Genomic DNA, 24,885 nt, shown 5'->3' with positions numbered 1-24,885 from the left:
TACTGTTACAAGATAATCTGTACATACAATCAGAGTATTTTACAATTACGTCATGGAGTAAAACTTCCAATAATACATAATCATACACAATTCAGGTTACTGCATTATGACAAACTCTCACATCGTTTTTCCAAAAAAAAAAAAAAAAAACAGTTCAGAACTTACAGAAAGTACAATTCATTCAGTTCACTCCAGCTTTCAAAAGAGGTTATCACACACTCAATTCACTTTCCTGAGACAGAAGAATAGTTTCCCAAACACAGCAATATAGCTTGCAGAATTACTTTCCCATTAACAGGGTTCCCTTCCAGTGTGTGGTGATGCATTTTAACCATTGCCTTCAGGCATCTATCATTTTCAACAGCATTAATCCTCTATTTTGTACACTTTTGGCAGCTTGCATTGTTTGCATGGAGCCCTCTCTGCTTGCTTGAGGAAAACTTATGTACTTTCCTTCACAGATGTGCCCTCTCTTAAAGTTAACACCAGTTCTATTGTAAACCCCTTTATATGTGCACCAAACACTACCATCATAAATGTGTGTCTGTTTGTCTGTCTGTCTGTAAATCTGTGTGTATCTGTTTCTCTCTCTCCATCTCTAGATAAAGAAACTTTTTTGATAGCTTAAACATGCTAGCACCAAAAATTGCAATTACTTTCTACAACAATCTGTGTGTTGGGGTGGGGTTATGTTCAGCAAATGAAGTCCTTGAGGAATGCAGGGCAGTCTTAAATGCATTCTATATCCAAGTGTCCAAACAAATGATGTTATGTTGTCCTATCTCACCTTCATTCTTACAATGATGGGTTCAGAGCTGATTCTCAACTCCAACTCAGCCGAATACTTAGCTGAAAGTCTCAAACTTGGCTCATGGCAAGAAGGTATCCCACAATGCAGTGGTGTAATTCCCCAGATCTCATTTGCCGTTTTACGAGGTTGGATGCGCTCATCTAGGCCGTGGCTTAGTTGTGTCAAATTTTTCTATTATCTTTTTCTAAAATTGTTATATTTGCTTATATATATAGCTAATATCTTATTATATTTTACTCGTTGTGCCTCCTTCCTGGCTCTCTGTTAGGTAGTGATAGTTTTTTCCCCCTTTAGCACGGCTTTTGCCATCGCTTTATAGGCTCTTTTGATATCCCTTGTAGTGGTTATTGTTTGTTGGATAGTTTCCTTATAGCTCGTTTAAGTTAGAGAGCCATTCACCCATTTAAGTTAGAGGGCATGTAGTGTATTATTGTCTTGTCTAGAAAATAGAACTGTTTGAGTTAGAGGTTCTATTTTTCTTCCCAGTGGTTGTCTTTCCTTGTGTTTGTCCTGTAGTAATTTTTGGTGTAGCATTAGCTTCATTAGTCTTAGCTAAATTTTTTCTTGTTGTCATTGCTGTTGCCTTTGGAGTCTTACCTTAAATATACCCAAAGACCCAAAAGAGAGAAAACATAAGCCTTTGGGCTTTAGAAAAATGTCAGAAGTGCTCACAAAAAATGTCCATCATAGATGGACATATTATATGTGTTTATTGCCTTGGTACCATTCATCTCCAAGAAGACTGCACCTTTTGTCATTCTTTTAGTGCTAGAGTACTTCAGGAAAGGAGAAACAAGTTGATTCTCAAAGGCCTCTTAAAGCCTTCTTTTGAGGAAGCCATCCATAGTTCTTTTTCCTCTTCTTCATCTCCTTCCTCTAAAAAAGATAAGTCTCAGAAAAGACATTCACCAGCAACATCAGCTCAGTCAGAGCTACCAGTCAAACTTCCTAAAATTTCAAAGGCCACTACTTCCTCGGCTCCACAGTCCTCGGAGCCTTCATAGGTCATTTTGGTTGACAGGCCTGGTACCTTGGCTCCAAAGCCTTCGGAGCCAATCCATGCATATTTTGCCAGTTTCTCTGACGTTGAGATCTCCAATCCTTCATAGATCTCATTCTCCATCCTTATCTTCCAGGTCCACCAGGAGTTTATCAGATGATAACATGGAACAGGTGGTGTGCAGACTCCTGAAGTCGTCGGTGCTGACTAAATTATTCTCGGCTCCCACACATTTGGTCTTGGAGCCTACTGTACCCACTATTGTTCCTCCTCTGAGCCAAGCTGGTCCTTCGGAGCCAGGGTGCTTGGTACCACTTACTGTGGACCCATCGGTTCCAGGACCCCCTTCGGTGTTCACAGAGCCGACATATGCTCCTACTCTTTCGGCGCCGTCCAGGGAGTCTGGGAGCTGGGGTTTCCTGGTCAGCCCCGGGGGGATTCTCAGTCCCAATTCTTCTTCGGTGCTGAGTCTGCCCCTCGGAGCGTCGGCCTGGATTAGCTCGGCTCTCACATTGGCCTCAGGTCCAATCTCGCTGGTTCCGCTGCCTTCCTCTGTCTCTTCAGAGCCGAGGAAGTCTTAGGATCCAGCAGGATCTGCCTTTGAGCTGATGAGGAGTGTGTTGTCTACCCATTCAGAACCACAGAAGGATACCAGTACTCGTCCCCCTAAGGCACTGGCTACTGTCTCCACACCACCAATTCCACAGGAGAGCATAGATCCAGAGCCTCAGGATCCCCCAATGGGTGAACCCCTCTCCTCTGAGGCCTCCCCAGGATATCCTTCTTAGGAGCCACCTCGGAAGAGAACCTGCAAGAGGAAGCATGTTGACTCCCCAGACGAGTCCATCACTTCAGACACTGACCTCGATGAGTCGGAAGGGCCCCCACGATCGTCCTCTGAGGATATCTCATTTACAGGTATTCTAGAGATCCCCAAGCAAAGAGGTGGTTGGCAGGCCACCACCCCTTCTGATGAGGAGTCAGTGTACCTGAAGGCTTTTGGATTTCAAACTTCAGCCTCCTGGGTGTCCCCGCCTTTCCATGAGCTAATGGACCTAGTTATTCGAAAGGCATAGTAGTCACCTGACACTATGGAACCAGTCCCTTGGAGGCCAAACAAATTTTTGTCAGCTCTTTTGGGCATGGATTTTGTAACTAAGGGGGTACCATCGATGCTATGGTGATGGCAGCAGCCACCAAGATGGAACTTTTAGAGACTTCCTCATCTGTTCATCCTCTGAATAAAGACTCTCGAATGATGGACAGATACAGGAAGCATATCTTTTCGTCAGCGACTTTCTCAATGCAATCACTGAACTACTTATCCCACTTTACAAGGCTACAAAGAGATCTCCTGAAAGAGCTAGGAGATACTGTACAAGGTTAATTAGCTGCGAGGGTGAATGAGAAGGTCTCTTCCCAGCTGTCTACCTTAAATTCCATTGTCAACTCCTCCATGAGGCTCATATCCTATGCAGCAGATGGAGCAAGCAGGGCAGCGAGTTCCGGAGTTTCCCTTAGGAGACACTCCTGGATGCGCTTGTGCAATTCTGCAGAGCCCTTTAAGTCTACCTTTACTAACAACCCTTTTGATGGTTCCTCACTCTTTGGACCCAAAGTAAAAGACACTCTAACCTGTTGCGAGCAGGAAGGAAAAACTCTCTCTGCCATTGGAGTACATTTTTCTGTACCTTCAAGACCTTATCCTAAAAGCCAGAAGAGTGGAAAGATGTGGTTCAAAAGATCCCAGAGATTTTTCCAGGACACATGGGGTGATACCTTCCCCAAGGGCAGAGGGGGAGGTAATAATGGTAGATGCTGCCCCAGAGGCAGAGGGGGCCCGCAAAACCAGGGTGACTGTGATTCCTTTTCGCGGACGCCCTTATCAGCGCTCCTGAAAGGAGGCCCGACTGCTCTACTCTGGAGGCAGTCGGGGGATGTTTATCAATGTACCCAGAAGCCTGGCAAAATATCACAAATGACAAATGGGTACTAAACATAATATCCAGAGGATACTCCATCCCTTTTTCCAATACTGTTCAAACAATCCCAGATGTTCCACCCAATCTAAGGGAACAAGCAACTATAGAGATTCAAATGTTGCTCCACAAAAGAGTCATCCAAGAAGTTCCCGCAGACCAAATAGGATATGGAACTTACTCAAGATTCTTTTTGGTGCCAAAAAGAACAGGGGACTAGAGGCCCATATTAGACGTAAGCAAGTTAAACGAATATGTCAGGAAGTCAAAGTTCCGAACGGTGACACTGCAGTCTATACTTCATTTTTTAGGGAAAGATGATTGGATGTGCTCGACAGACCTTCAAGATGCTTACTACCACATAAAAATGGACAGGACATCAAGAAGGTACTTACGCTTCTGGCTGGGAGCCAGCCATTACCAGTTCAGAGCTCTGCCCTTTGGTCTCATTACAGTCCCCAGAGTGTTCACCAAATGTGTGGCAGTAGTCATGGCTCACCTGAGACATCTAGGTTTCCATGTGTTTCCCTATCTAGACTGGCTCCTATCTGCCACCACCAAGCATCCACTCCTATGAGCCAGGGACCTAACTTTGGACATCTGCAATCAGCTGGGCATTACAGTAAACTTTAAAAATCTGCCTTGTTGCCCAGTCAACATATTACATTCATAGGTGCAGATCTAGACACTTCCTCCATGGTAGCACATCTTCCAACAGAAAGAGTTATAGCACTCAGATAGCAGATACTTCACCTCCTTCCTAAGATCAAAGTGAAAGCAAAGATAATTCTAAGGTTACTAGGAACAATGGCTTCCATGATTACACTGGTCCCTCTTGCCAGAATGCACATGAGGATCCTTCAATGGCTATTGTTCTCCCAATGGTCACTTCAACAGCTTCTGATGTCTCACCTGATCAGAATAACGGAATCTTGCAAGAATGACTTAAAATAGTGGAAACACTCCACTCATGTGACAATAGGCAGACCTTTTGTTCCACATCAGACAATAGCTACAGTGATCACGGATGCTTCCCAGATAGGGTGGGGAGGCTTTATATGGGAAAAACAGTCCAAGGTACATGGCAAGAATATGAGGCTCACTTGCATATAAATGTTCTAGAGATGAGAGCAGTGCTTCTTGCGTTGCAAGCACTTCGAGACTCTCTCCCTCTAGGGACAATTGTGATACAGTCAGACAATATGTCTATGGTTTGGTACATAAACAAGCATGGGGAACTAGATCTTACCCCTTTGTTGAGAAGCCCTAAGAGTGTGGCAATGGGCAGTTTCTTCCCAGTGCTTCTAACTGCAATGCACATTCCGGGGAAGTCCAACGTGACAGCGAACAAGCTGAGCAGAGAAATCCTAACGCCTCACGAGTGGTCTCTCAATTACAATGTAGCGGAAATGATTTTCTGAACATGGGGACAGCCTTGCTGAGATCTCTTTGCCACTCCCATGAATGCCAAGTGCAGCAACTACTTTACCCTAATCCCCCTCCGGGGAGACAACGAGAGATGCACTTGCTCACGATTGGCCCTCAGGACTTCTTATGCTTTTCCTCCCTTTCATCTCATACCTAGAGTAATTCAGAAAGCACAATACTCGGGGAAGCAGGATAATTCTCATTGCCCCTTACTGGCCTCACCAAGTTTGGTTCCCCTTTCTTTGGCCTCATCTTCAGGAAAAGCCTTGGATTCTGGATCCAGTGCCAGATCTGCTGACTCATATGTCAGAGGAGCTTCATCCTTCTCTCCACACCCTAAAATTGACAGCTTGGCTGCTCCACTTCCCAACTTAGTCAGGCTTCACAATTTCACTCCTACCGTTATACATATCAATGTCCTCGCATAAAGCTTCCACTAGAAAGCTGTATTCTAGTAAATGGAAGAGGTTTTCCTTTTGGGCTCAAGACAGGAACATCGATCCTTTTTCTGCACCTATTCATTTTATTTTGGAATTTTTGATGGAACTGTTTCAACAAGGCTCAGCTGCAGCAACCACCAGCGTTCAACTTGCTGCAATTTCAAATTTTCACATTCGTGATGCTACTTCCAACTTAATGTCACATAGGTTTTGTAGAGCCTTGTTAAAAGGTGCCTCCTTATTAAGACCTCCCTTTAAGGAACCCCTTTCTCCTTGGGATCTAAATTTTGTTCTGTCTCATCTCACATTACCACCTTTTGAGCCCTCTTCATTTTTAAACTTCAAGTTCCTTTCCTGGAAGACCTTGTTTCTAGTGGCTATAAGTTCTGCTAGAAGAGTGTCAGAGTTGCAAGCTCTTTCTATTAAGCCACCATATTTGATTTTTCATAAAGAGAGGGTATCCTTACATAGAAACCCATCCTTTCTACCTAAAGTCTCTTCTCCAAACAACATAAACCAATCCATAGAACTTCCAGTGTTCTTTCCTAATCATAGCAACAAGGCAGAGTACAAATTACATCAACTGGATGTGCATAGGCAACTCAGATTCTATTTGCATAGGACCAAAGACTTCAGAAAATCTGACCAATTATTTGTATCCTTCTCTCATGCAAAAAAGGAAGCTCAGTCTCAAAAACTACTCTTTCCAATTGGCTTTCTAATTGTATTACATTCATCTATAACTCAAATCACAGAGATTTACCTTTCAAAGTGAAGGCTCATTCCACTAGAGCAATGGATACATCACCTGCTTTTCAAGCCAGAATTCCCATGGATAATATTTGTGCAGCAGCTACTTGGACTACTCCACATACTTTTATCACTCATTACAAAATGGATTTGGCCTCCAGGGACAGGGCATGCTTTGGTTCCACGGTGCTTATAGGTGTACTTCCGTGAGCCACCCAGGGTAGAGGTGCTAGGGACGCTGTTCCATCATTGTAAGAATGAAGGCGAGATAGGACAACATAACATAAAGAAGTTATGTACTCACCATAATGTTCTATGCTTGTTGTCCATCTCGCCATTCATTTTTACGAACTCTCCCTCCTTACCCCTGCCAAAGACTCCTTGTGGACCTGGTAGATTTTTTACTACATTCAGGAGTTCTTTGTCTCAGCTTGTTTCTTCTTCCAGTACGTATAGTATAGACTTGGATATATGTATATGTGTATATATTTGTAGATATGTATGTAGTGTACATATCATTCAGTAGTAGTAGCAGCAAACAAGATCTGGAGAATTACACCACTGCATTGTGGGATACCTTATTGCCACGAGCCAGGTTTGAGACTTTCAGCTAAGTATTCGGCCGAGTCGGAGCTGAGGTTCAGCTCCAAACCCATCATTGTAAGAATGAACAGTGAAATGGACAACAAACATGAAATGTTATGGTGAGTACATAACTTCTTTTTCTCTGGAAATTGTTACTTAAAACTCTCAAAGGAGAACTGAAATATGGTCTTTTTTACAGAGGTACCAAATGCAAGGTTTTACACACATCTGACAACCAAAGTCTGGTATGGAGCTATACAGTCAGTTTCAATTAAGGATGGGTGTATAACTTCTGCTCAAGGTGTAGAGTGTAATACATACCCAGAATAGATATGTACATACTTGTTACTACCTTAGAATAGAAATCATACACATTTCTTCAGAATTGATAACCTTTTGTCACTGGAAATGTGAAACCACCAAAGATTCTTACAGTGACAATGATAATGTGGTGAGGTCAAATTCAGCAAAGAGTTGCACTAAATTTTTACTATCAAAGTGCCTGACTTGTGTTGGAGTGTCCAAATATGATTCACCGATAGCATTACTTGGAACTATTAAAGAAGGACTAACATGTGGCATTCTGTAAAGAGTTACTAAAAGCAGACCTTATATGCATGTAACATTGAGAGTTCAGCATATCGTTTTACACTCAATTTTTACTGAATTTGGAATAGGACTTCCCTTCATGATGAAGGATGCAGCATATGTCCAGAACACAGATGTACAGAGATGTCTTCACATCAGAAACAAAAATCAAATCTAATGCTCCTGTACAGGGAAATATTGTTTCACAAGAATAATGCCTATTGCCACTATCATAGGTTCATAGGTTCATACTAGGCTATATGCCCTAGGGCATTTATAAGCCTAGCCAGAATGTGTTTGGCTTTCGCCACCCATTTTAAATTTATTTTGCTATGCCCTTTTTCGAGGTTAGTATACTGTGCCTCTGTCTAACAGTGACACAGAAGTGATACCCGGGGTAAACCTACGATCTCCCATCCACTCATCAAGATTCCTCTTGAAGAGAGTCAGTGAGGGACTCTGCCTAACCTGGACTGGGATTTTATTCCAGAGTGAAGGGAGCCTCTGGGTTATGAATCTGTCCCTCCAGCATGTCCTATTTATTTCAGTGCTGAGGTTCAAGTCTCTCGAGTGCGTAGCTCGATGGGATTTGGATTTTCTGAGGTGCAGCATGTCCATTAATTCCGGGGTGGACATGGCTTTATACGTCAGGCACAGATCGCCTCTGAACAGGCGTTATGCCACTGAGTAGAGCTGGAGTTTCTTTAACCGGGCAGCATATGGCATCTGTTTGAGCCCTTTGATCCTCATGGTGAGGTACTTTTGGGGTCTTTAAAGTTGCTGCAGGTGTCTGGTAAGGTACATCCCAAAAGGGGCATTGTACTCAATTATGAGCCTGATGAGGGATGAGTAAAGAGGCACGATGACCTCCCCTGATCTAGATGTGAATCCCTTCATGATTAGGTGGGCTATATAAAATGTTTTTCTAACCACTTTGGCTACGTGGTTGTCAAATGAGAGATTGCTATCAACTTGGGTCCCCAGGTCCCTAATTACTTCTTCTGTACTTAATGGATTACCACCTATGTGGTAATTTGTGGGCACTTTGTTTTTGCCAAAGGGGATGACTATACACTTTTTGGCATTTAGCTTGAGGCCATGGCTCTGGCACCAGTTGTCTGTTTCTATGAGGCCCTTTTGGAGGATGCTTGTGTCGGCTGGAGAGTCGATTATGGCCCAGTTTGCAGTCATCTGCGAACTTGGTCAGCCACAGTCCTTCCGTGTTGGCCTGTACCTCCGAGAAATATATACCGAACAAGAGAGGTCCCAGGACTGAGCCTTGTGGGACACCACTTGTAACTGGTTTGGAGTCTGACATGGCTCTAGCAATTCTAACCGTGTGGGTTCTGTCCTTGAGCCAGTTTGCAATCCATCTAGTGACATAGGGGTTTATATTTAAGCTGGTGAGCTTATCTATAATGCCCGAGTGGGGTATTGTATCGAAGGCTTTTGCGAGGTCCAGGTAGGCTGTGTGGACCACCTTCCCTCGTCAATGGCCTTGGTGACTGTTTCAATGAAATCAACCAGGTTTAAGAGGCAGGATCTGCCCTTAACAAAGCCGAACTGGGTAGGATCCAGTGTCTGTAGGTCCCCAATATCTTTATTTATGAGGTCCATGATGATCCTTTCCATAGCTTTGCAGACCAAGCTAGTCAGGCTTATGGGGCGATAGTTTCCAGGATCCGTTGAGGCACCACCTTTATGGAGAGGGACCACTGTTGCTGTACACCACTCTTTGGGCACATATCCTGTAGTAAGGCTGAGATTGAACAGTAGTTTTGTGTTTGGGTTTAGCACTTCTTGGAGTTCATGTAGGACGCAGCCTGGGACACTGTCTGGTCCTATTGATGCTGTGTTTTTTGCTTTGGAGAGGGCGGCTCTTACCTGAGCATCTGAGATGTCAGGGGGGCAACACTCTGCTGGGATAGATATTTGCCCTTTTGGTGGGGGGGGAGTTTGCGCTGAACCTGTCAGCTAGGATGTTGGCAATGTCTGTGGGTTCAGTGTATTTTTTGTCATTTTGGACTAATTCTGAGCATATCTGGGAATTACCACCCAGATTCCTAACATAACTAAAGAAAGCCTTGTGATTATCCTTAGTGTCCTGTGCAATTTTTCTCTCGAAGCTGGCCTTAGACAATTTTATGAGTGCCCGTAGTTTTTTGCTAATACTGATCAGTGATGCCTTCCCTTTTTGGGATTTTGCTCTATCATTTAGTAGCTTCCTCCTTCTATTGTATAGTTTGTTTATGGCTGGGGTCCACCAGACAGAACGTCTGCCTTTGGAGGATTGGGTCTTGGTTTTATTTGGGATCGCATGATCCATGCATTCCTGAAGGTGTTCATAGAATGCGTTTATAAAGGATTCTGCGGTCTGGGCAGTATTTTCCACAGGCCCGGGGGCTTTGAAGGATTTCCCTCGGTTTTGAGGAGTGTGAAATTTGCTTTAGAGAAGTTTTTCACTGTGGTTTTCTGGGCAGGGGGTGGGGTCGGGATGTGAATATCCAGTGAGATTAGTTTATGGTCTGATCTTACCAGTGAGGGATACACTTCTGGTCTGGAGCATAGAGTCCCCATGTTGGTGATGATCAGGTCCAGTATGTTTTCTCCTCTTGTGGGAGTGGTAACAAGTTGTTCCATAGCATTTGAGTTTATAAATTCTAGGAACCTTTGGGCTAGGGTGTTGGAGCTAGAGTAATGCTCCCAGTCTATGTTTGGGTAGTTGAAGTCGCCCAATATAACGGTGTTTGGAGAGACCTTCATATTTTCCAGTGTTCTCAGGAAGGCCGAGTGGGGTTCCTGGGTTTGGGAGGGCAGTCTGTAGCAGGCTATAAACTGGAAGGCAGTTTTACCCACTGTTAGTTGCACATGGATAGTCTCTGATGCTTTGTGCTTTGCCACCAACCTGGAGGTGTGGGTATCTTTGATGAATATCGATACTCCCCCTCCTTTTGTGGTTCAGTCCAAGTTTTGGGGCCGAAAAGCATGGTATGAGGTATAACCTGGTAGTTCTGGGGTGCTCTCGGGAGCCCTGAACCAGGTTTCTGTTACTGCACAGATATCGATGTTCTCCATGCTAAGGAGAGTTTCGAGTGCGTGCATCTTGAGGTTTAGACTTCTGGCGTTGAGCAGCATTACTCTTAGTTTCTTATCCCTTGTGATACCTATGGAGGTGGGTTTGTCTTTTGAGCCTTGCCTAAAAAAGGCACTATGGGGGTAGCAAGAGCCTTTGCCAATATCCGAAAGCCCAGGGGTGCAAGCCGTCCCTAGCGAAGCATTGTGGCTTGTCGAGCATATCATCCCAAGCTGACAGGCATTGGATCCCCTCTGAATGACACCAGTACTTAAGCCAGTTGTTGAAATTGATCATCTTGTCTTCATATTGTGGCATCATTCTTGGTGAGGGTAAGATGCTACTCAAGGTCAGGGTCATACCGGCCTGGGCTACATGCTCAGAGAGCTCCTTTATGTCTCTTTTCATGTAGTCCAGGGAGGTACGTCTCAGGTCAATCACACCAGCATGGACAATGACTGAGTCATATTTGTACTTGCCTTGGAGTGACCTGAGTGCTTGTGTTATGTGGTGGATCCTAGCGCCCGAAAGGCTGCTCACCGTGACCCTCTCCTTGTTCAGCCTGGTGAGCGGGACGTCAGTGTGCCTGACGATAGAGTCACCTATTACAAGTGTATCAGGTGTGTTGTTTAGTCTTAAGGGCTGTGACTGTTCGTCACACTGGCTTTGTGAGATATGTGTTGCACGTGTTTTGTTTTGGGGTAGCGGTTGCTTGGGTGTCTGCTTTGGAGGTCTCTGCTGCTTAGGCAGATCTTTATTTAGAGCCTCTGAGTATGTTTCTTTGTACTGAAAGAGTGAATGTGGTTTGGTTAACTTCGACATTAAGGCACTTTTAAATCTTTTCTTAAGTGTATCTGGTGTCCAAGGGTCTAAGTAAAATTCAGTGAAATGTTTTGAATAGTTATCAAAGAGGACAGACAAATGGCCTCATTGCATACCTACCAAGTACATATTTCACAAGCATTTGTTAGTTACAGCCTGGTACATTACATTATAACTGTTTTACATTATGTATAGATATATGACTTCTGCTCGGGATTCTGAATACAGTATGCATCTATACTGTGTTGCTTTGGCATAAAAGTAAGAATCATATACAGCTAGTGTGATGATGTAGAAAGAGGGAGCCCTGCCCACAACCTAGTTGATCTAGGATTGGATAGTAGTCTGGGCACTGGCGGCACCTGCTGGGGAGAGAGATAAATTGCCTTGTCACTCAGGGAGATGATGATGATGAACAAGTCACAAGGCACATCTCTTATTAATGAGTCAGCAGTGGAAACCAGGAGTTTGTGGGGTTGCCTAAGGGGCTACGTCACTCAGAGAAGGTTATAGCCCCCTGCTGCTGCATCTATTGAAAGCTCTTCCCATGAGCATTTAAACAGAATGAAAAGTGGACACCAAGGCTGCATAAGAAAACCCTAGATGGTTCCGTACATGATGGCTCCCACCCTGAATAGACACACTGGGCTGAGATCACTGAATTTGTCCATACTGTGGTAGCCAAAAAACAAGAAATATATCATACATTTTTAGCCCCTTTAAACTTAAAACACATATTCTGTGACACAGTTTACATGAAGATAAACCACCATAGTATATTCCTTACCTCATAGGCATGACATAATCTGCTAGTAAATGTAAAAGAAACTTTTAATAATACTGCCCTAACTGCTGGGCATTGCAAGTAAGCCAACATAACCATTGGCTGCTCTAATTTTTGACATTTGGTTCACAATAAACATATATATGTCATTTTTTTCTGACTGACAAATTCAGCATATATCTAAACTATATCATTAGTATGGTGAAATGAAATCAGATCTAAAATTAATATTCACTTCTGCAAAAAGTAATATTTTATGCCATTATAATGGGTATATCAAAAGATATATATGTTACTTATGCAGGTAGGCCTGCACATTTTATAGTGTTTTTGTCTCCTTGTCTTTGGTGCTATTAGCTGTAGTATGATACATGAAAACTCAGTACTAGGTAGCTGACTGTTTATTACTGCAACTGTAAGTGTTCACTATCACATGCAGCAGGCAACTGACAATGTATTACTATACCTAATGTGTTTACTATCATATGCACAAAATCTGTGTATTAAGTAACTAAAGACCATCTACTAGGTAACTGACTATTTATTACTACAGCTAAGTGATTACAATAATGTGCATGAAGATTGTGTACACTTAGGTGACTATTTACTACTACAGTTACAGCTGATGTCTGTTTATTATCACGTTCACAAAGACTGTGTCATGTTGTGAATTCTCTGAAGGGCTACTACATCTGTATAATGATATCTAATAACTTTTGCTCTTAAAACATAATTCTCTTCTGCAACATCAACAGAATAGTTTGGAGGGATATGTATATCTCACAGAGGATACTGCTGCTCTGAAACAGACTCCCCATCCACACAAAACACAGTTCAGCCCTGTCCATTTTCAAAAGCAACTCGGATCTATGGAGGGGAAACAGAAAATGTACCCTAGGACTGCCCCCTGTGCTACTAATGGACAGAGGCCGATCCTAAATGCATTATCCTACACATGGGACCCCTCAAGTTATCTATGGCATGATCCCAATTATTCTTATTATGGATAATATATAATTATCGACCATGGGATGGGTAAAGTCGTTCTCTAACCAAACGGGATAGTTTAATTTGAACACAAAAAGGAAAAATGACAAGACTTAAAATAGCCCACAAGGGCAGCTAGCCTAAAACTTAACTATGAACCTATAATCTTTTGGCCTCTTCTATAAAAAGGTTATAGAACCATTAGGCTTTACTACAGCAACAAAATGCAGTTAATAATTAACACACAAAGGTATTAGTATTCAAGCACCCATGTACTATTGTAAACCACTTGAGTTAAATAAATGAGATATCATGAAAGCAACTCAGCTAGCTGTAATATCTGCCATCCATAACCACTGTATCTAGCTTTTTATTGTAAGGCAGTTTCATTCCATATGTCAGAGTCTAATAGTTAACCTTGTTTGATGCTATTTCAAAAGAGGTAATCGGCATAAAACCATATCCTTCCATTCACTGCTGCATCTCTCAGCACTGACTGTGATAAAGTGAGTGACATGGAGGACACAAACATTCGTACTTATTCAGTTCGGCAGAAGTGAAAAACAAAGTAGATCACACCATTCACGCCCTTACAACAGTATTGAGCCTACCAAATTTGGTAAAGCAGATCATGCCAGCCATCATTCTGTGGTGAGCAGAGCTCAAGTAATTTCATATTCAGCAATGCCAAAGCTTCATCACGGGAGGCTTCATCTGGGATTGACAGCAATGCCTGTTTGAAAAAAAAACACTTGTAAATTTGGTGGCTTGCATAATCCAGATTTTGTCAATGTACTTTCATGGTGAATAGCAGATGGAGGGGATAACATGATTTATACAGCAAGTATACCACGCAAGGTGTATGTTAATCAGCTCTCCTGTCACTGGAGTGTTTAATGGACCTCAGCCTCCTTGAGAAAAAGCAACAAAATACAGAACAGCAGCAGAAAAGAGAACAGAAAAAATTTAGGGATGATCCACATCTTCAGGTTCATCTGATATGTTTATTTGCTGATAATATTATTATTTCTTTTTTATTACAGTGCTAGTGATTTTTGAGTTAATTATTTATTAAGGATTTGTTGTTAGATTTACAGTTTAGATTACTGGCGTATCATGTAGCTGCTTGCAACTTTGAGCATGCATGTTCATGGTCCAATATATGTCAGAGTAGTCAGTTCAAAAGTGAATTAGTTCCTTAAACTGAAGACTATCCCTGGCATACAGCTGCTGTGCAATATTTGAAAACAGATTTGAGGCCTGTTATTATAGGACTATCTTAGATGTTTATTCCGCTTATGATTAAATCACAAAGTAACATATGGTCACTTTTTAATTTTAGGTTTTTTTAGTGTGTTGATTTACAACTTTTGATTTCCAGTTCACATTATAGCATGTTACAGAACAGTTCACTATACAATGATTTAAGGTGGCAGTCCTTGCAAATTTGACTGATTTGATATGATTTATAGTTACTATATAATTCATCTGATATGATTTATAGTTAGTATATAACACGAGAATAAGGCCTATTATTTAAGCCATCCACTCTTGCATTTTTTAAATCCTGCAAATATGTAAGGCAGGAAAATATTTATTATTTAGAAATACAACAACCAGGAACCAGGACCAGTCAACAGAATTTATTCTCTCTCCAGCGCTTCAGCACAAGCCTTCAAGGAGTACACATAAATATTTATTATTTGTTTACTTCTGTGGTACACGAACAGTAGGTGTAAACTGATTGTTTATAAATGGCGTGTCTATGTAAGCTTCTCTAGTATTTGAGCAGCACCAAATGTGAGAAGACTGTTTCTGAAAACCCTGTGAAACTGATTACTTGGTGGACATAGCTGACCCTTTGTCCATAAATAAAAAATTGTAAGGCAAATTAAAGGATAACTGCCCATTGTCTAATCTTAACTACTTTTCAGTTTGCCACTTGTCTGTCATTTGCTTAGCTGATTAAGGTTAAAATTTGAAACAGAAAGACCTAACTAGATTATAAAAATGTATCTACAAAATAAAATAAAAAGGAAAAGGTGAGGGATCTAAGAATGGGACATGAAAAGATGAAGCACACATTGGGTAAGAATCTTAAGACAGAGATTTCTGGGGTGCTCAGGATATGAAACAATTGTTTGTCTCTGGCAATTTTGAGATGGCAGATGAGTGCTCTGCAGGAGAATATGGAGCTTTGTGGTAAACTACGAATGGTACAGATAGCAATGGAGTAGCTAAGGGCAGAGTGGGGCTGGAAAGGAGTATGAGTAGTTGGTAGGCATGGCTTAAGGTGAAGGCAGTAAGTGGGCGATACAGCCATGAAAGGGAAGACAAAGAGAAGAAATCTAGGGCGGAAAGACAGATGTAAAAAGCAGTGACAACTGACAAAGTGGAGAAAAGCAAGTGGTTGTTTTGTAACAGCCAACACCACAAGGAAACAGCAGGAGGGAAAATGGCACAAAGGGATACTCAGCAACATGGGAAAGGTAAAGGGAATAAAAGTCAGAAAAGTGAAGAGATTTTTTAGAAAGAATACAGAAATGATGGGGAAGGGATCTGATGTAGAAAAGAAAAGAAGGCAACTAGTACACAGAATGCTGACGGGGAGAAAGTGGAAGGAAAATTAGAGATTTTAGGGTACTGGCATGGAACAGGAAGTGAAGGAGATGACAGCAAACATGAGGACAAGTAAGATGGTTTTGCTCACTAGATTCTCAGTCACAATGGGGATTAAAAATCTGGGTAACCAAGAAAAGTGAGACCATAGTTTAGTCAAACCAGTCTCACTGTTCAGATTCAGACATGGAAGAAGGTGACAAAACTGATTACAAGGGTGACAGGTGAATACATGCTGTGGTGCATGAAGGCACTAATGACCTGCAACAGGAGATATCTGAAGTGGTAGCAAAGAGGGCATGGGGTGGCAGAGACACAGCAGGATAAGGAGTTGGAGGTAGCATTCTTAGAAGTGTCACCTGTACATGGGCCTGCACATTTAAGGAAGAGAGGAATGGGGAGTACAGTAACTGATTGTAGCAGTACTCAAAGCAAGAAGGCCTGGACTGGAGGAAGATAGGGGACACCTTGCAGAAAGACATGCTTATGGAAGACAGATACTAATGGACAGATTCATTAATGTCTACACTAAGTGTACAAGATCTGTATTCAAGAATATCCCTACCACCTCCTAGTTACTCAGAAAAGTTACACTAAGTGTACATGTAGTCACTTTGTGATAACCTTTATGAATCTCCCTCAATATTTAAGGCTGCAAGAAAATCTGTTCTGTTGTCTGTTCACATACAATGGTGTATACTTAGTGTAGGAATTAATGAATCACAGGGTCTGTCTTAACTCAGACAATAGAGTAATGCTTGCTGGGATGTTATAAAGGTGCATCTCAACACTTAAGCTTTTAAGCTAAGAAGGAAGGGTAAGAAGAGGGAAGTGAAGACTGAATTCTCTAGTCATCAAAACCATCTTACTTGTCCTCAGTAACAGGTCATGGCAATGCACAAGGGAGGAAGCTTGGGCTGTTTAAAGGATGGAGGAGCACCTGGCAGAAAGACCAGTTTTATGCAAGAGAGAAACTCCATCTTAACCCAGATGGGAGGGTGATACTTAGTGGGATGTTGGAAAGGTAAATCTCAATATTTGAGTCTTTAAAATAAGAAGGAAGGGCAAGGAAGCATTAAGGAGGAAGAAGAAGAAGGCATTAGGTACTCGAGTAATAGATAATAGGCAAACCGAGATGCAGAACAAGGACAAGAAGAAACAAGGGTGACTCAGAGTGTGGCTGTGTAGTCTTGGTCTGCAGTGTAAATAGTCTGGGCAGCAAGATGAGTGAGTTGTAAGCAGAGATGCAGGATGAGAAGGTGGCCACTGATGGCATCACAGAAACATGGGCCGGTGAAAAGAGGGGGACTCATGGAGGTGATTGGGTACACAGAAGGCAGAAATGGAGATGGAGTAGCAACTTTCATACAGGAGAATGTTAGACATATTGAGGGATAAAAGGAAGTGCAAACAAAGCACTGGGAAAGGTAGCAGGAAAGATCAAAACTTGTGTAAGTGCTCGGGTCTATATTATAATCGCGAAAGCTGTCTTTCGCGAATACATGTTCATCAACACATAAATGTCAAAGAATGAGAAAAGCGAAGGACAACAACAGCGAACATGAGAATGTCGAATGCATTCCCGGAAGTAACAGCGCCATACAGGTAAGGTAAACCTAACTGAACAAACCTTTCCTAAAACACTTTCAAATATTTTTGCAGGGGGGTAAGCCCCCCTGCACCCTCTACACCCCCCCTGCTTAAATATACCAACTCCGATCTGACACTACAGTGGGGAAAAGGATTCATTTCCTCATCCCCATGATCACCCTGCCGGCCAAGAAAATCCATTCGGCATTCTCAATTTTGCCGTTGTTGTCCTTCACTGTTCTCGTTCTTCAACATTTATGTGTTGATGAACATGTATTCGCGAAAGACAGCTTTCGTGATTCTGATATAGACCCAAGTGCTCTGGTACTTAAAGCATAGGAAGGGGAAGGGGGGGTCAGCAGGTGGACTGATAATGTGTATCATCCCCAGAAACATCAAAGGAGGAGGATAAGAGACTGAAGAACAAAATAAAACAGTAGGGTAGGAGGAAGTGAGTTTTATTTGTTGGGAATCTGACTCTTACAGCAGGAGACTGGAAGAATGTTGGGTGCACATAAAAGTCAGACTAAAGAGCCTTATATTCTCCTTCTGCCATATGTATCCAAATAATAGTACAGTGTTTTTTAATTCAGCTGATACCACCATTCTATTAAATATCTTAATTAACAACAGCTTATTAAATACATGTAATAGCACCACTCTGTTCTGTGCATATATGCCATGCCTACCTGCTTGAAATCAGGGACAGAAAGATTCCAGCTGCATTCCGTTCCTGCCATTGGGCTCTGAGGACCCACACTCTCACCATCCTTGTGGCTCTGAAAGCATTGCACCCAAAGATCCTTCATGCTTTTCACAACAGAATGCTTATAGTAGAGCTAAAAGAAGAAATAATGAATCATGATGAAACACTGAGATTTAGAACATGAATATTTCACAAGTTAACGTTTGTCAAAATTAATTTTAAGTTCTTGGTTAGTAGCAGTAGATGACACTTAATTCAGTTTAGCTAGCTGCAAAATGTTCATCAGACACTATAGTTTTTGTTTTTAATTGCTATACTTTGTTAACCTGGCTGTCCAGAAAGGTAAAGCCCATTGTGCAGTAAACTTACAGAAACATTATGCCAAATTAGAAAACAATGCTGTCATTATGTCACAGAGACTGACACATTCTCCATGCGTCTCAATCTTTTACCACAAGAAAGCTACACAAATCCAAAAAACAATAGGACAAAGGCCCAAAAATTCCCCAGCATTTTCTAAATGTTATGAAATATGAAACTCAAATGTCTGTTGTTATTTACTGAATTCAATCCTCAGTAATTTGCCGGAGAACCACAAATTTTATGAAGAACAGACCAAAAATACAAGGGACAAATCTGGGCATTCTGTGAAAATCTGGGCAGTTGAGAGCTGATTCTAACAGAACTGTTTGTCAAGATGCACAATACATACAGTCTTATGTTGCAACTAGATATGAAGAACGTTTCTGCAGAGTTTTAAGGAACAGTGCAGAATGCAGTGTATTTATAGAGTATTTATTTAATAAAATGATTAACAATTAGAATAACTGTGTAGTCATAGCTTCTAATTTCAAAGATTTTTTCTCTCTAATAACCTGTAATACAGGAAAGTAAATACTTAACGTTTCATCTGAACCTATTATTTGGTTCTTTAAATGTTAACAAAAATAATGCAGTAGTTGTGTTACTGCTGTGTAGGTCTCATCACCACAGGCTTTTTCTCCAGCAAGGTGCAAGCAGGACATGGAACTTAATGGTTTTAACAAGAGCATCTGCATATTTGTGCCGCAGTGCTTTATGATAACTTGTATTCAGCTTTACCTAACAGTATACATTTTGATAGTCTCTTCAATTAATATATTACATGAGTATCATGTAAAGTTTTGCAGAAGACTGACAGCTCAAGACCACAAACCAGGCTGTTATAACTTAATCAGTAGGTAAATGTAAAACATGGAGGGACTGTTATGATGACCTCTGCAGATGTCAACAAAACTGTATTTAATTAAAGAATACCTTAAACTGGTTAGTAAACACTCACACATATTTATAATATGTTCAAAAAATGCTGAAGCTATGGCCCTAGGGTATTTTTAATACTTGAGTCCTAATCCTTTGAAACTTGATTCACACAGAGTCTTGTCCATGAGATGCTAAGCCAAATTAAGTCAGATTTTATTATTATTATTTTTGGGAGGGGGTGATTCCATAGGCAGGACAGTCTGTTTTTGTCATGAAGGTCCTTAAAGTTGAACTGCAAAGAGTGACTGCATCCATACAATAATGCCCCCAGCATTGAATATTTCATGGCAAACACATTCAATGAACCGATACTACTGTAATGATACATAGTGATCTCAGCTTTACAAAGTCGACATAGTACAAACTCAACTGCAATGTTATTTGATTTTCTAACTGGAGGTAATGCCCTAGCATGATTAACAATACCTGGGTGATTTAGAGGGAGCAGACTGAAAAATGTGCCTCATGTCAGATATTGATGGGCTAGGTAAAGTTATTCTCAGACATCAAATCCAAAACAGGTAACTTACCAAGAGATGTAGAGTTAGTCATGGAAGGACCTGTAAAGTGAAAGATCTCCTGTAGAATAAGTGGATATATTTAAAAACCTTAATGACAAATTTTCTAAAAAACCTAGGGCAAGGGCCAGTGTTAGCATTCTGGGGCTCCCCAGCAAATGCCAAGTTGGGGACCACCTGGGGACTTCAATTCTAAGTATCACCCTGTTTTTGCCACCCCTTGCAACCAATCTTTTAATTCATGCTGCAAAAGTTTTAGGAATAGTACACAAAGACTGACTGGCAGCTACAATGCTCTTATATTACAACAGGATTATGTACCACACTATGTTGGTGCATCTCACAAAGGGACATTTACAGTTAGTCTTATTTAGTTGCATCAATGATATTTTACAACAGCTCTATGTACAGGTCTGGACTTGGATGAAATGGAGCCCTAGCCACTGCGTACTGTTTCACCCACCCCAACACACACACATAAAATCCCATCCTCAAGTGCTCTCCTCTGCCACTCATCACTTTATGCACATAACTGTTTTCTTCCTTTTTTCACATTCTGTCCTACTATTTAGCTTTTTAAAGAAGCCATAACTTTCTATATGTTCTGAAAAGTTTTGTTTCTTTTTACACAACCTTTTCATCCAATGATGGATGGCATGGTTAAGGAAAGAAATTCAGTGTTGCCGCTCAACTTAAGTTTTCCTTGCAGCCTTTCAAAACACCTTTTCTGAGCTCGACCCCTTGAGACTTCATCTAGTTTGTAATGAGTGATAAAAATATGATGAGAAGACCATGTGGCTGCTGCACAGATGTCGTCTAGAGAAGCTCTAGCATAAAAAACTCCTGATGTCATCACAGCTCTTGTTGAATGGGCTTGAACTGGTTTGGGAAGCATTTAGAGTGATAAATAAATGTGATGCAGTCTCTAATCCACTTAGCTAAGGTAGCCTTAGCAGATGGATTCCCCATATGGAGGGAAGAGAATGCTACAAATAGCTGATCCGATTTTCTAAAATCCTTTGTCCAGTGAAGATAAAAATGTAGTTGTCTGTGCACATCTAGTAAATGAAGGACATATTCCCCTTTGTTAGAAAAAGTAGTGAAAAATACTGGCAATTATAGAGAGTGATTAATGTTGGTTTCGGATACTACCTTTGGTAAAAATGATGGATTTGTTCTGAGTGCATCTCTATCTTTATGAAAAAATCAAGTAGGGTGATTTGCAGAATAGGGCCTGAAGCTCAGATACTCTTCTTGCAGAAGTGATAGCCACAAGGAATAAAGTCTTACAGGACAAATATTTCAAGTCACATGATGCTGATGGTTCAAAAGGAGTCTTTGTAAGGGCCTGCAGAACAACAGTGAGATCCCATGGGGGAGCTGAGTCCTTAAATGGAGGTTTAAAGTATCATGAGTCCTTTTATGAAAGCTTTACAAAGCTTGTGAGACATTAGAGAAGAGTTATTCAGGCCTGAATGAAAATTTGAAATTGATGCTAGATGGACTTTAATCAAGTATGTGGAGGAACTAGACTGGAATAGTGTAGTTAGAAACTCTAGGACTTCATGAATGGGACTGGTATAAAGGTCTAGCCCTTTGTTCAAGGCCCAGTTACTTAATTTCTCCCATTTGCTTTGATACAGTTTTCTAGTCGAAGGTTTGTGATGAGGAATAATAATTTGTTGACAGGAGAGAAGAGTAAAGGATGCCTGGCACTCATGGGAATTGGTGAAGCCACACAGTGAGCCTAAGGTGTTGGAGATTTGGATGAACCATGCCCTCTGGATGAGTTAGCAGATCTGGAGATGTGTCCAAAATCCATGGTTTCTATATTAAATGAGGCCAAAGGAAGGGAAACCAAACTTGTCAATGCCAGAAGGGGGCAATGAGGATTATTGAGTCCTCTGTCCTTTTGGCTTTCTTTAGGAATTGCAATATGAGAGGAGTCGGGGGTGAAAGGCATATAGCAGACCGGGAGGCCAATCGTGGAGAAGAGCATCTCCGGGAGACTCCCACAGAGGGGGAGATTAGGACAAAGTAACCTCTGCACTTGTTGTTCATGAGCGAGGCAAAAAGGTCGCAGCAACGTTGGGCCCAAAGGTGAAAAATCTTGTTTGACGCTAGAGGATTGAGAGACACTAGTGAGTCAAGAGAATCATTCTGCTCAGCTTGTCCGCTATTATGTTGGAACTTCCTGGAATGTGCATTGCTGTCAGAAAGTGATTAGAAGAAATTGCCCATTGCCAAACTCTGACTGCTTCTCGACAGAGTGGGAAAGATTTGGTTCCCCCTTGTTTGTTTATATACCAGACTACCGACATGTTGTCTGTCTGAATCGCTACTGTCCTGAAAGGGAGGACATCTTGGAATGCTTGCAATGCTAACAGCACTGTCCTCATTTCCAGAACACTGATGTGCAAGTTGGTCTCCAATTGAGGCTATGTGCATTGGACTCTCTTTCCCAGATAATGCCCCCCCACCCCATCTGGGAAGCATCCGTGGTCACTGTGGCTTGGGGCTGAGGAACAGTAAATGGCCAACCTAAGAGAATCTGGTCAGTGTGAAGCCACAGCCACCATTTGAGATCCTGTTTGCAATGGTTGGTGATCAAAATTAGATGAGGCATTGGTTGGTGTATCAGAGACCATTGCAAAGCTAGTAACCACTGCAGGATTCGCATATGAAACCTTGCCAGAGGAACTAGAGAGATTGATGCAGCCATGGAACCTAATGTTTGAAGAAACAGTTTTGCTGAAACCCTGTTCTGAAAAATCTGCCTGACTTGGAATCTGATGCATTGAAGTCTCTCTGGTGGGAGAGATGCAATACCTGAAACAGTGTCTAAATGAGCTCCAATTAAATCCAGTTGCTGAGAAGGCTGAAGGCTGGACTTTTCAAAGTTTATCCTTATGCCTAGAGATGTACAAAGATTTATGGTGTAGCCTCTTGCTTGCTCTAATAGATCCCTGGTGGTAGCAGTGAGGAGCTAGTTGTCAAGATATGGAAAGACTCGAAAACCTTGCAGTTTGAGGTGGGCTGCAACCACTGCCATGCACTTGGTGAACACCCTGGGGGGGCTATGGTGAGACCAAAGAGCAATGCTCTGAAATGGAAATGACTGGCTCTTAGCCAGAAGCACAGAAATCTCCTTGAGATTATTTCCATTTTTATGTGGTAAAATGCATCTTGGAGGTCTATAGAGCACATCCAGTTGTCTTTTTCCAAGAAAGGAAGTATCAATTGAACCAAGACCACCCAGAATTTGGTTTGCTGGACTGCCTTGTTGAACTGGCTGAGATCCAAAATGGGTCTCCAGTCCCCTGTTTTTTTTTGGGCACTAAAAAGAATCGTGAGTAAACCCCATAGCTTGTTTGGTCTGGTGGGACTGTTTGGATGACTCCTTTGTCGAGCAGTTTTTGAATTTCTAAGACTGCTACTTCCCTTTGATTGGGTGGAACATCTGGGAGTGTTTCTTGGGGGGGTTGGACTCATAACAAGTGGAATTTTGTAACCTCTGGATATTATTCGCTGTACTCATCAGTCCGAAATTATCAATTGCCAGGCATTTTGATGCAGGAATACTCACCACCACCCCCCCACCCCCCGACTGCCTCCAGAGGAATGCATCTAGGCCCCCATTCAGGGATGCTGATAGGAAGTTCCAGAAAAAGATTCTCTGGACCCCTGATTTTGCGGTCCATTTCTTCCCCTAGAGCAGCATCTACTATTGTTTCCCCTCTCTGCCCTGGGGGAAATCTTTGCCTCATGAGTCTTGGAAAGGCCCTTTGGATTTTTTAAACCATACTCTCTCACTTCTTTGATTCCTAGAATATGGTCTTTGAGGAGTGGAGAAATGTATGCCTGCGGCAGACAAGGTATTGCCATCTTTCTTAGATCTGGCTAGAGTGCCTTTTACCTTGGGACCAAAAAGGGTACTGCTCTAGTTGTCCCTTCATCTGCATGGGTAATGAGCCTCATGGACAAATTGGAGATAGCATCAAGGGTTGCAAGCTGAGAGGTAACTTTGTCATGCACCCCTTCAGTTATCGCTCCTGAGAGAGTATCTAAAAGCTCTGATCAAATCTCCCTGTAATCTGGTAAAGTGCACCATGTAATTCAAGAACCTTAGAGCGAAGGTCGTTGAAGCATAAATGTGCTTCCCAAATCTATCCATAGTCCTAGACTCCTTGTTTGGGTGGAGAAGTCCAAGAATTAGAAGGCTGGGTACGAAAAGCCTCCAGGTATACTGATTACACTCAGGAAGGTTGAACAGAGGACCAGCCACCCCTCTGTTTCAGGATTTCTAGGATGTTCCTGAAGGAAACATCACTGGGGGGGGGTGACTTGAGGGAACCTTCCCCCTCATCAAAATCAGTATCTTCAGTGAAGGACTCTTCTAGGGAATCCAGGAGCTTCTTCTTGGACTTCTTCACAGGGACTTTCTCGGAGGGATGATCCGGGGAAGTATCCAAAGAGGAGACCACTAAAGTGGGAGTCACCTGGGACTTCTGTGCCCTCTGTCCAGGGGATGAAACTGATGGTAGCTCAGGCCAAGAGGAAGCAGAAATCTGTCCCGACAGGGATGGCAAAGACTATGAGTCCCCAATGGACAATGCCTTCTCCATTATCCTAAAGCCCCCCCATACAGGGATGGGAGCTCGGAACCAAAAAAGTCTCCTTCGGAACCAGAGTCACACGCCACACCAAGGAGGCAGCCTCTGGAACAGAAGCCTGGGTCAATCCTACAAAGGCTGAGGTACCAAGGGACATGGATGGTTCCAAAGGAAATAAAATCGATCCAACTCCTCAGACCCAACCAGAGAATCACGATCCCGGGAGCCCCCCCAGTGCTGAAGGTTCGGAGGAACTCAAGACAACACTCGGGACCAGAGAATAGAATGCT

General features: G+C 42.2%; 1 protein-coding gene across 1 annotated transcript in view; it reads right to left on the bottom strand.

The window, feature by feature from the left end:
• Positions 1–24,885, bottom strand: part of LOC122817266 (MYCBP associated protein) — a 2,683,797-nt gene that overhangs the window by 443,749 nt on the left and 2,215,163 nt on the right. The window contains exons 14-15 of the mRNA XM_044090481.1: positions 18,146–18,295; positions 13,859–13,980 (exon numbers count right to left, since the gene is read on the bottom strand). Of these exons, the coding sequence (XP_043946416.1) occupies positions 13,859–13,980; positions 18,146–18,295 (272 nt within the window). The remainder of the gene's footprint in view (positions 1–13,858; positions 13,981–18,145; positions 18,296–24,885) is intronic.

The sequence above is a fragment of the Protopterus annectens genome, chromosome 12.part0 (assembly GCF_019279795.1).
Source record: "Protopterus annectens isolate FY-2018-M chromosome 12.part0, PAN1.0, whole genome shotgun sequence".
Taxonomy (NCBI): domain Eukaryota; kingdom Metazoa; phylum Chordata; order Ceratodontiformes; family Protopteridae; genus Protopterus; species Protopterus annectens.
This window is presented reverse-complemented; position numbering and strand designations above follow the sequence as displayed.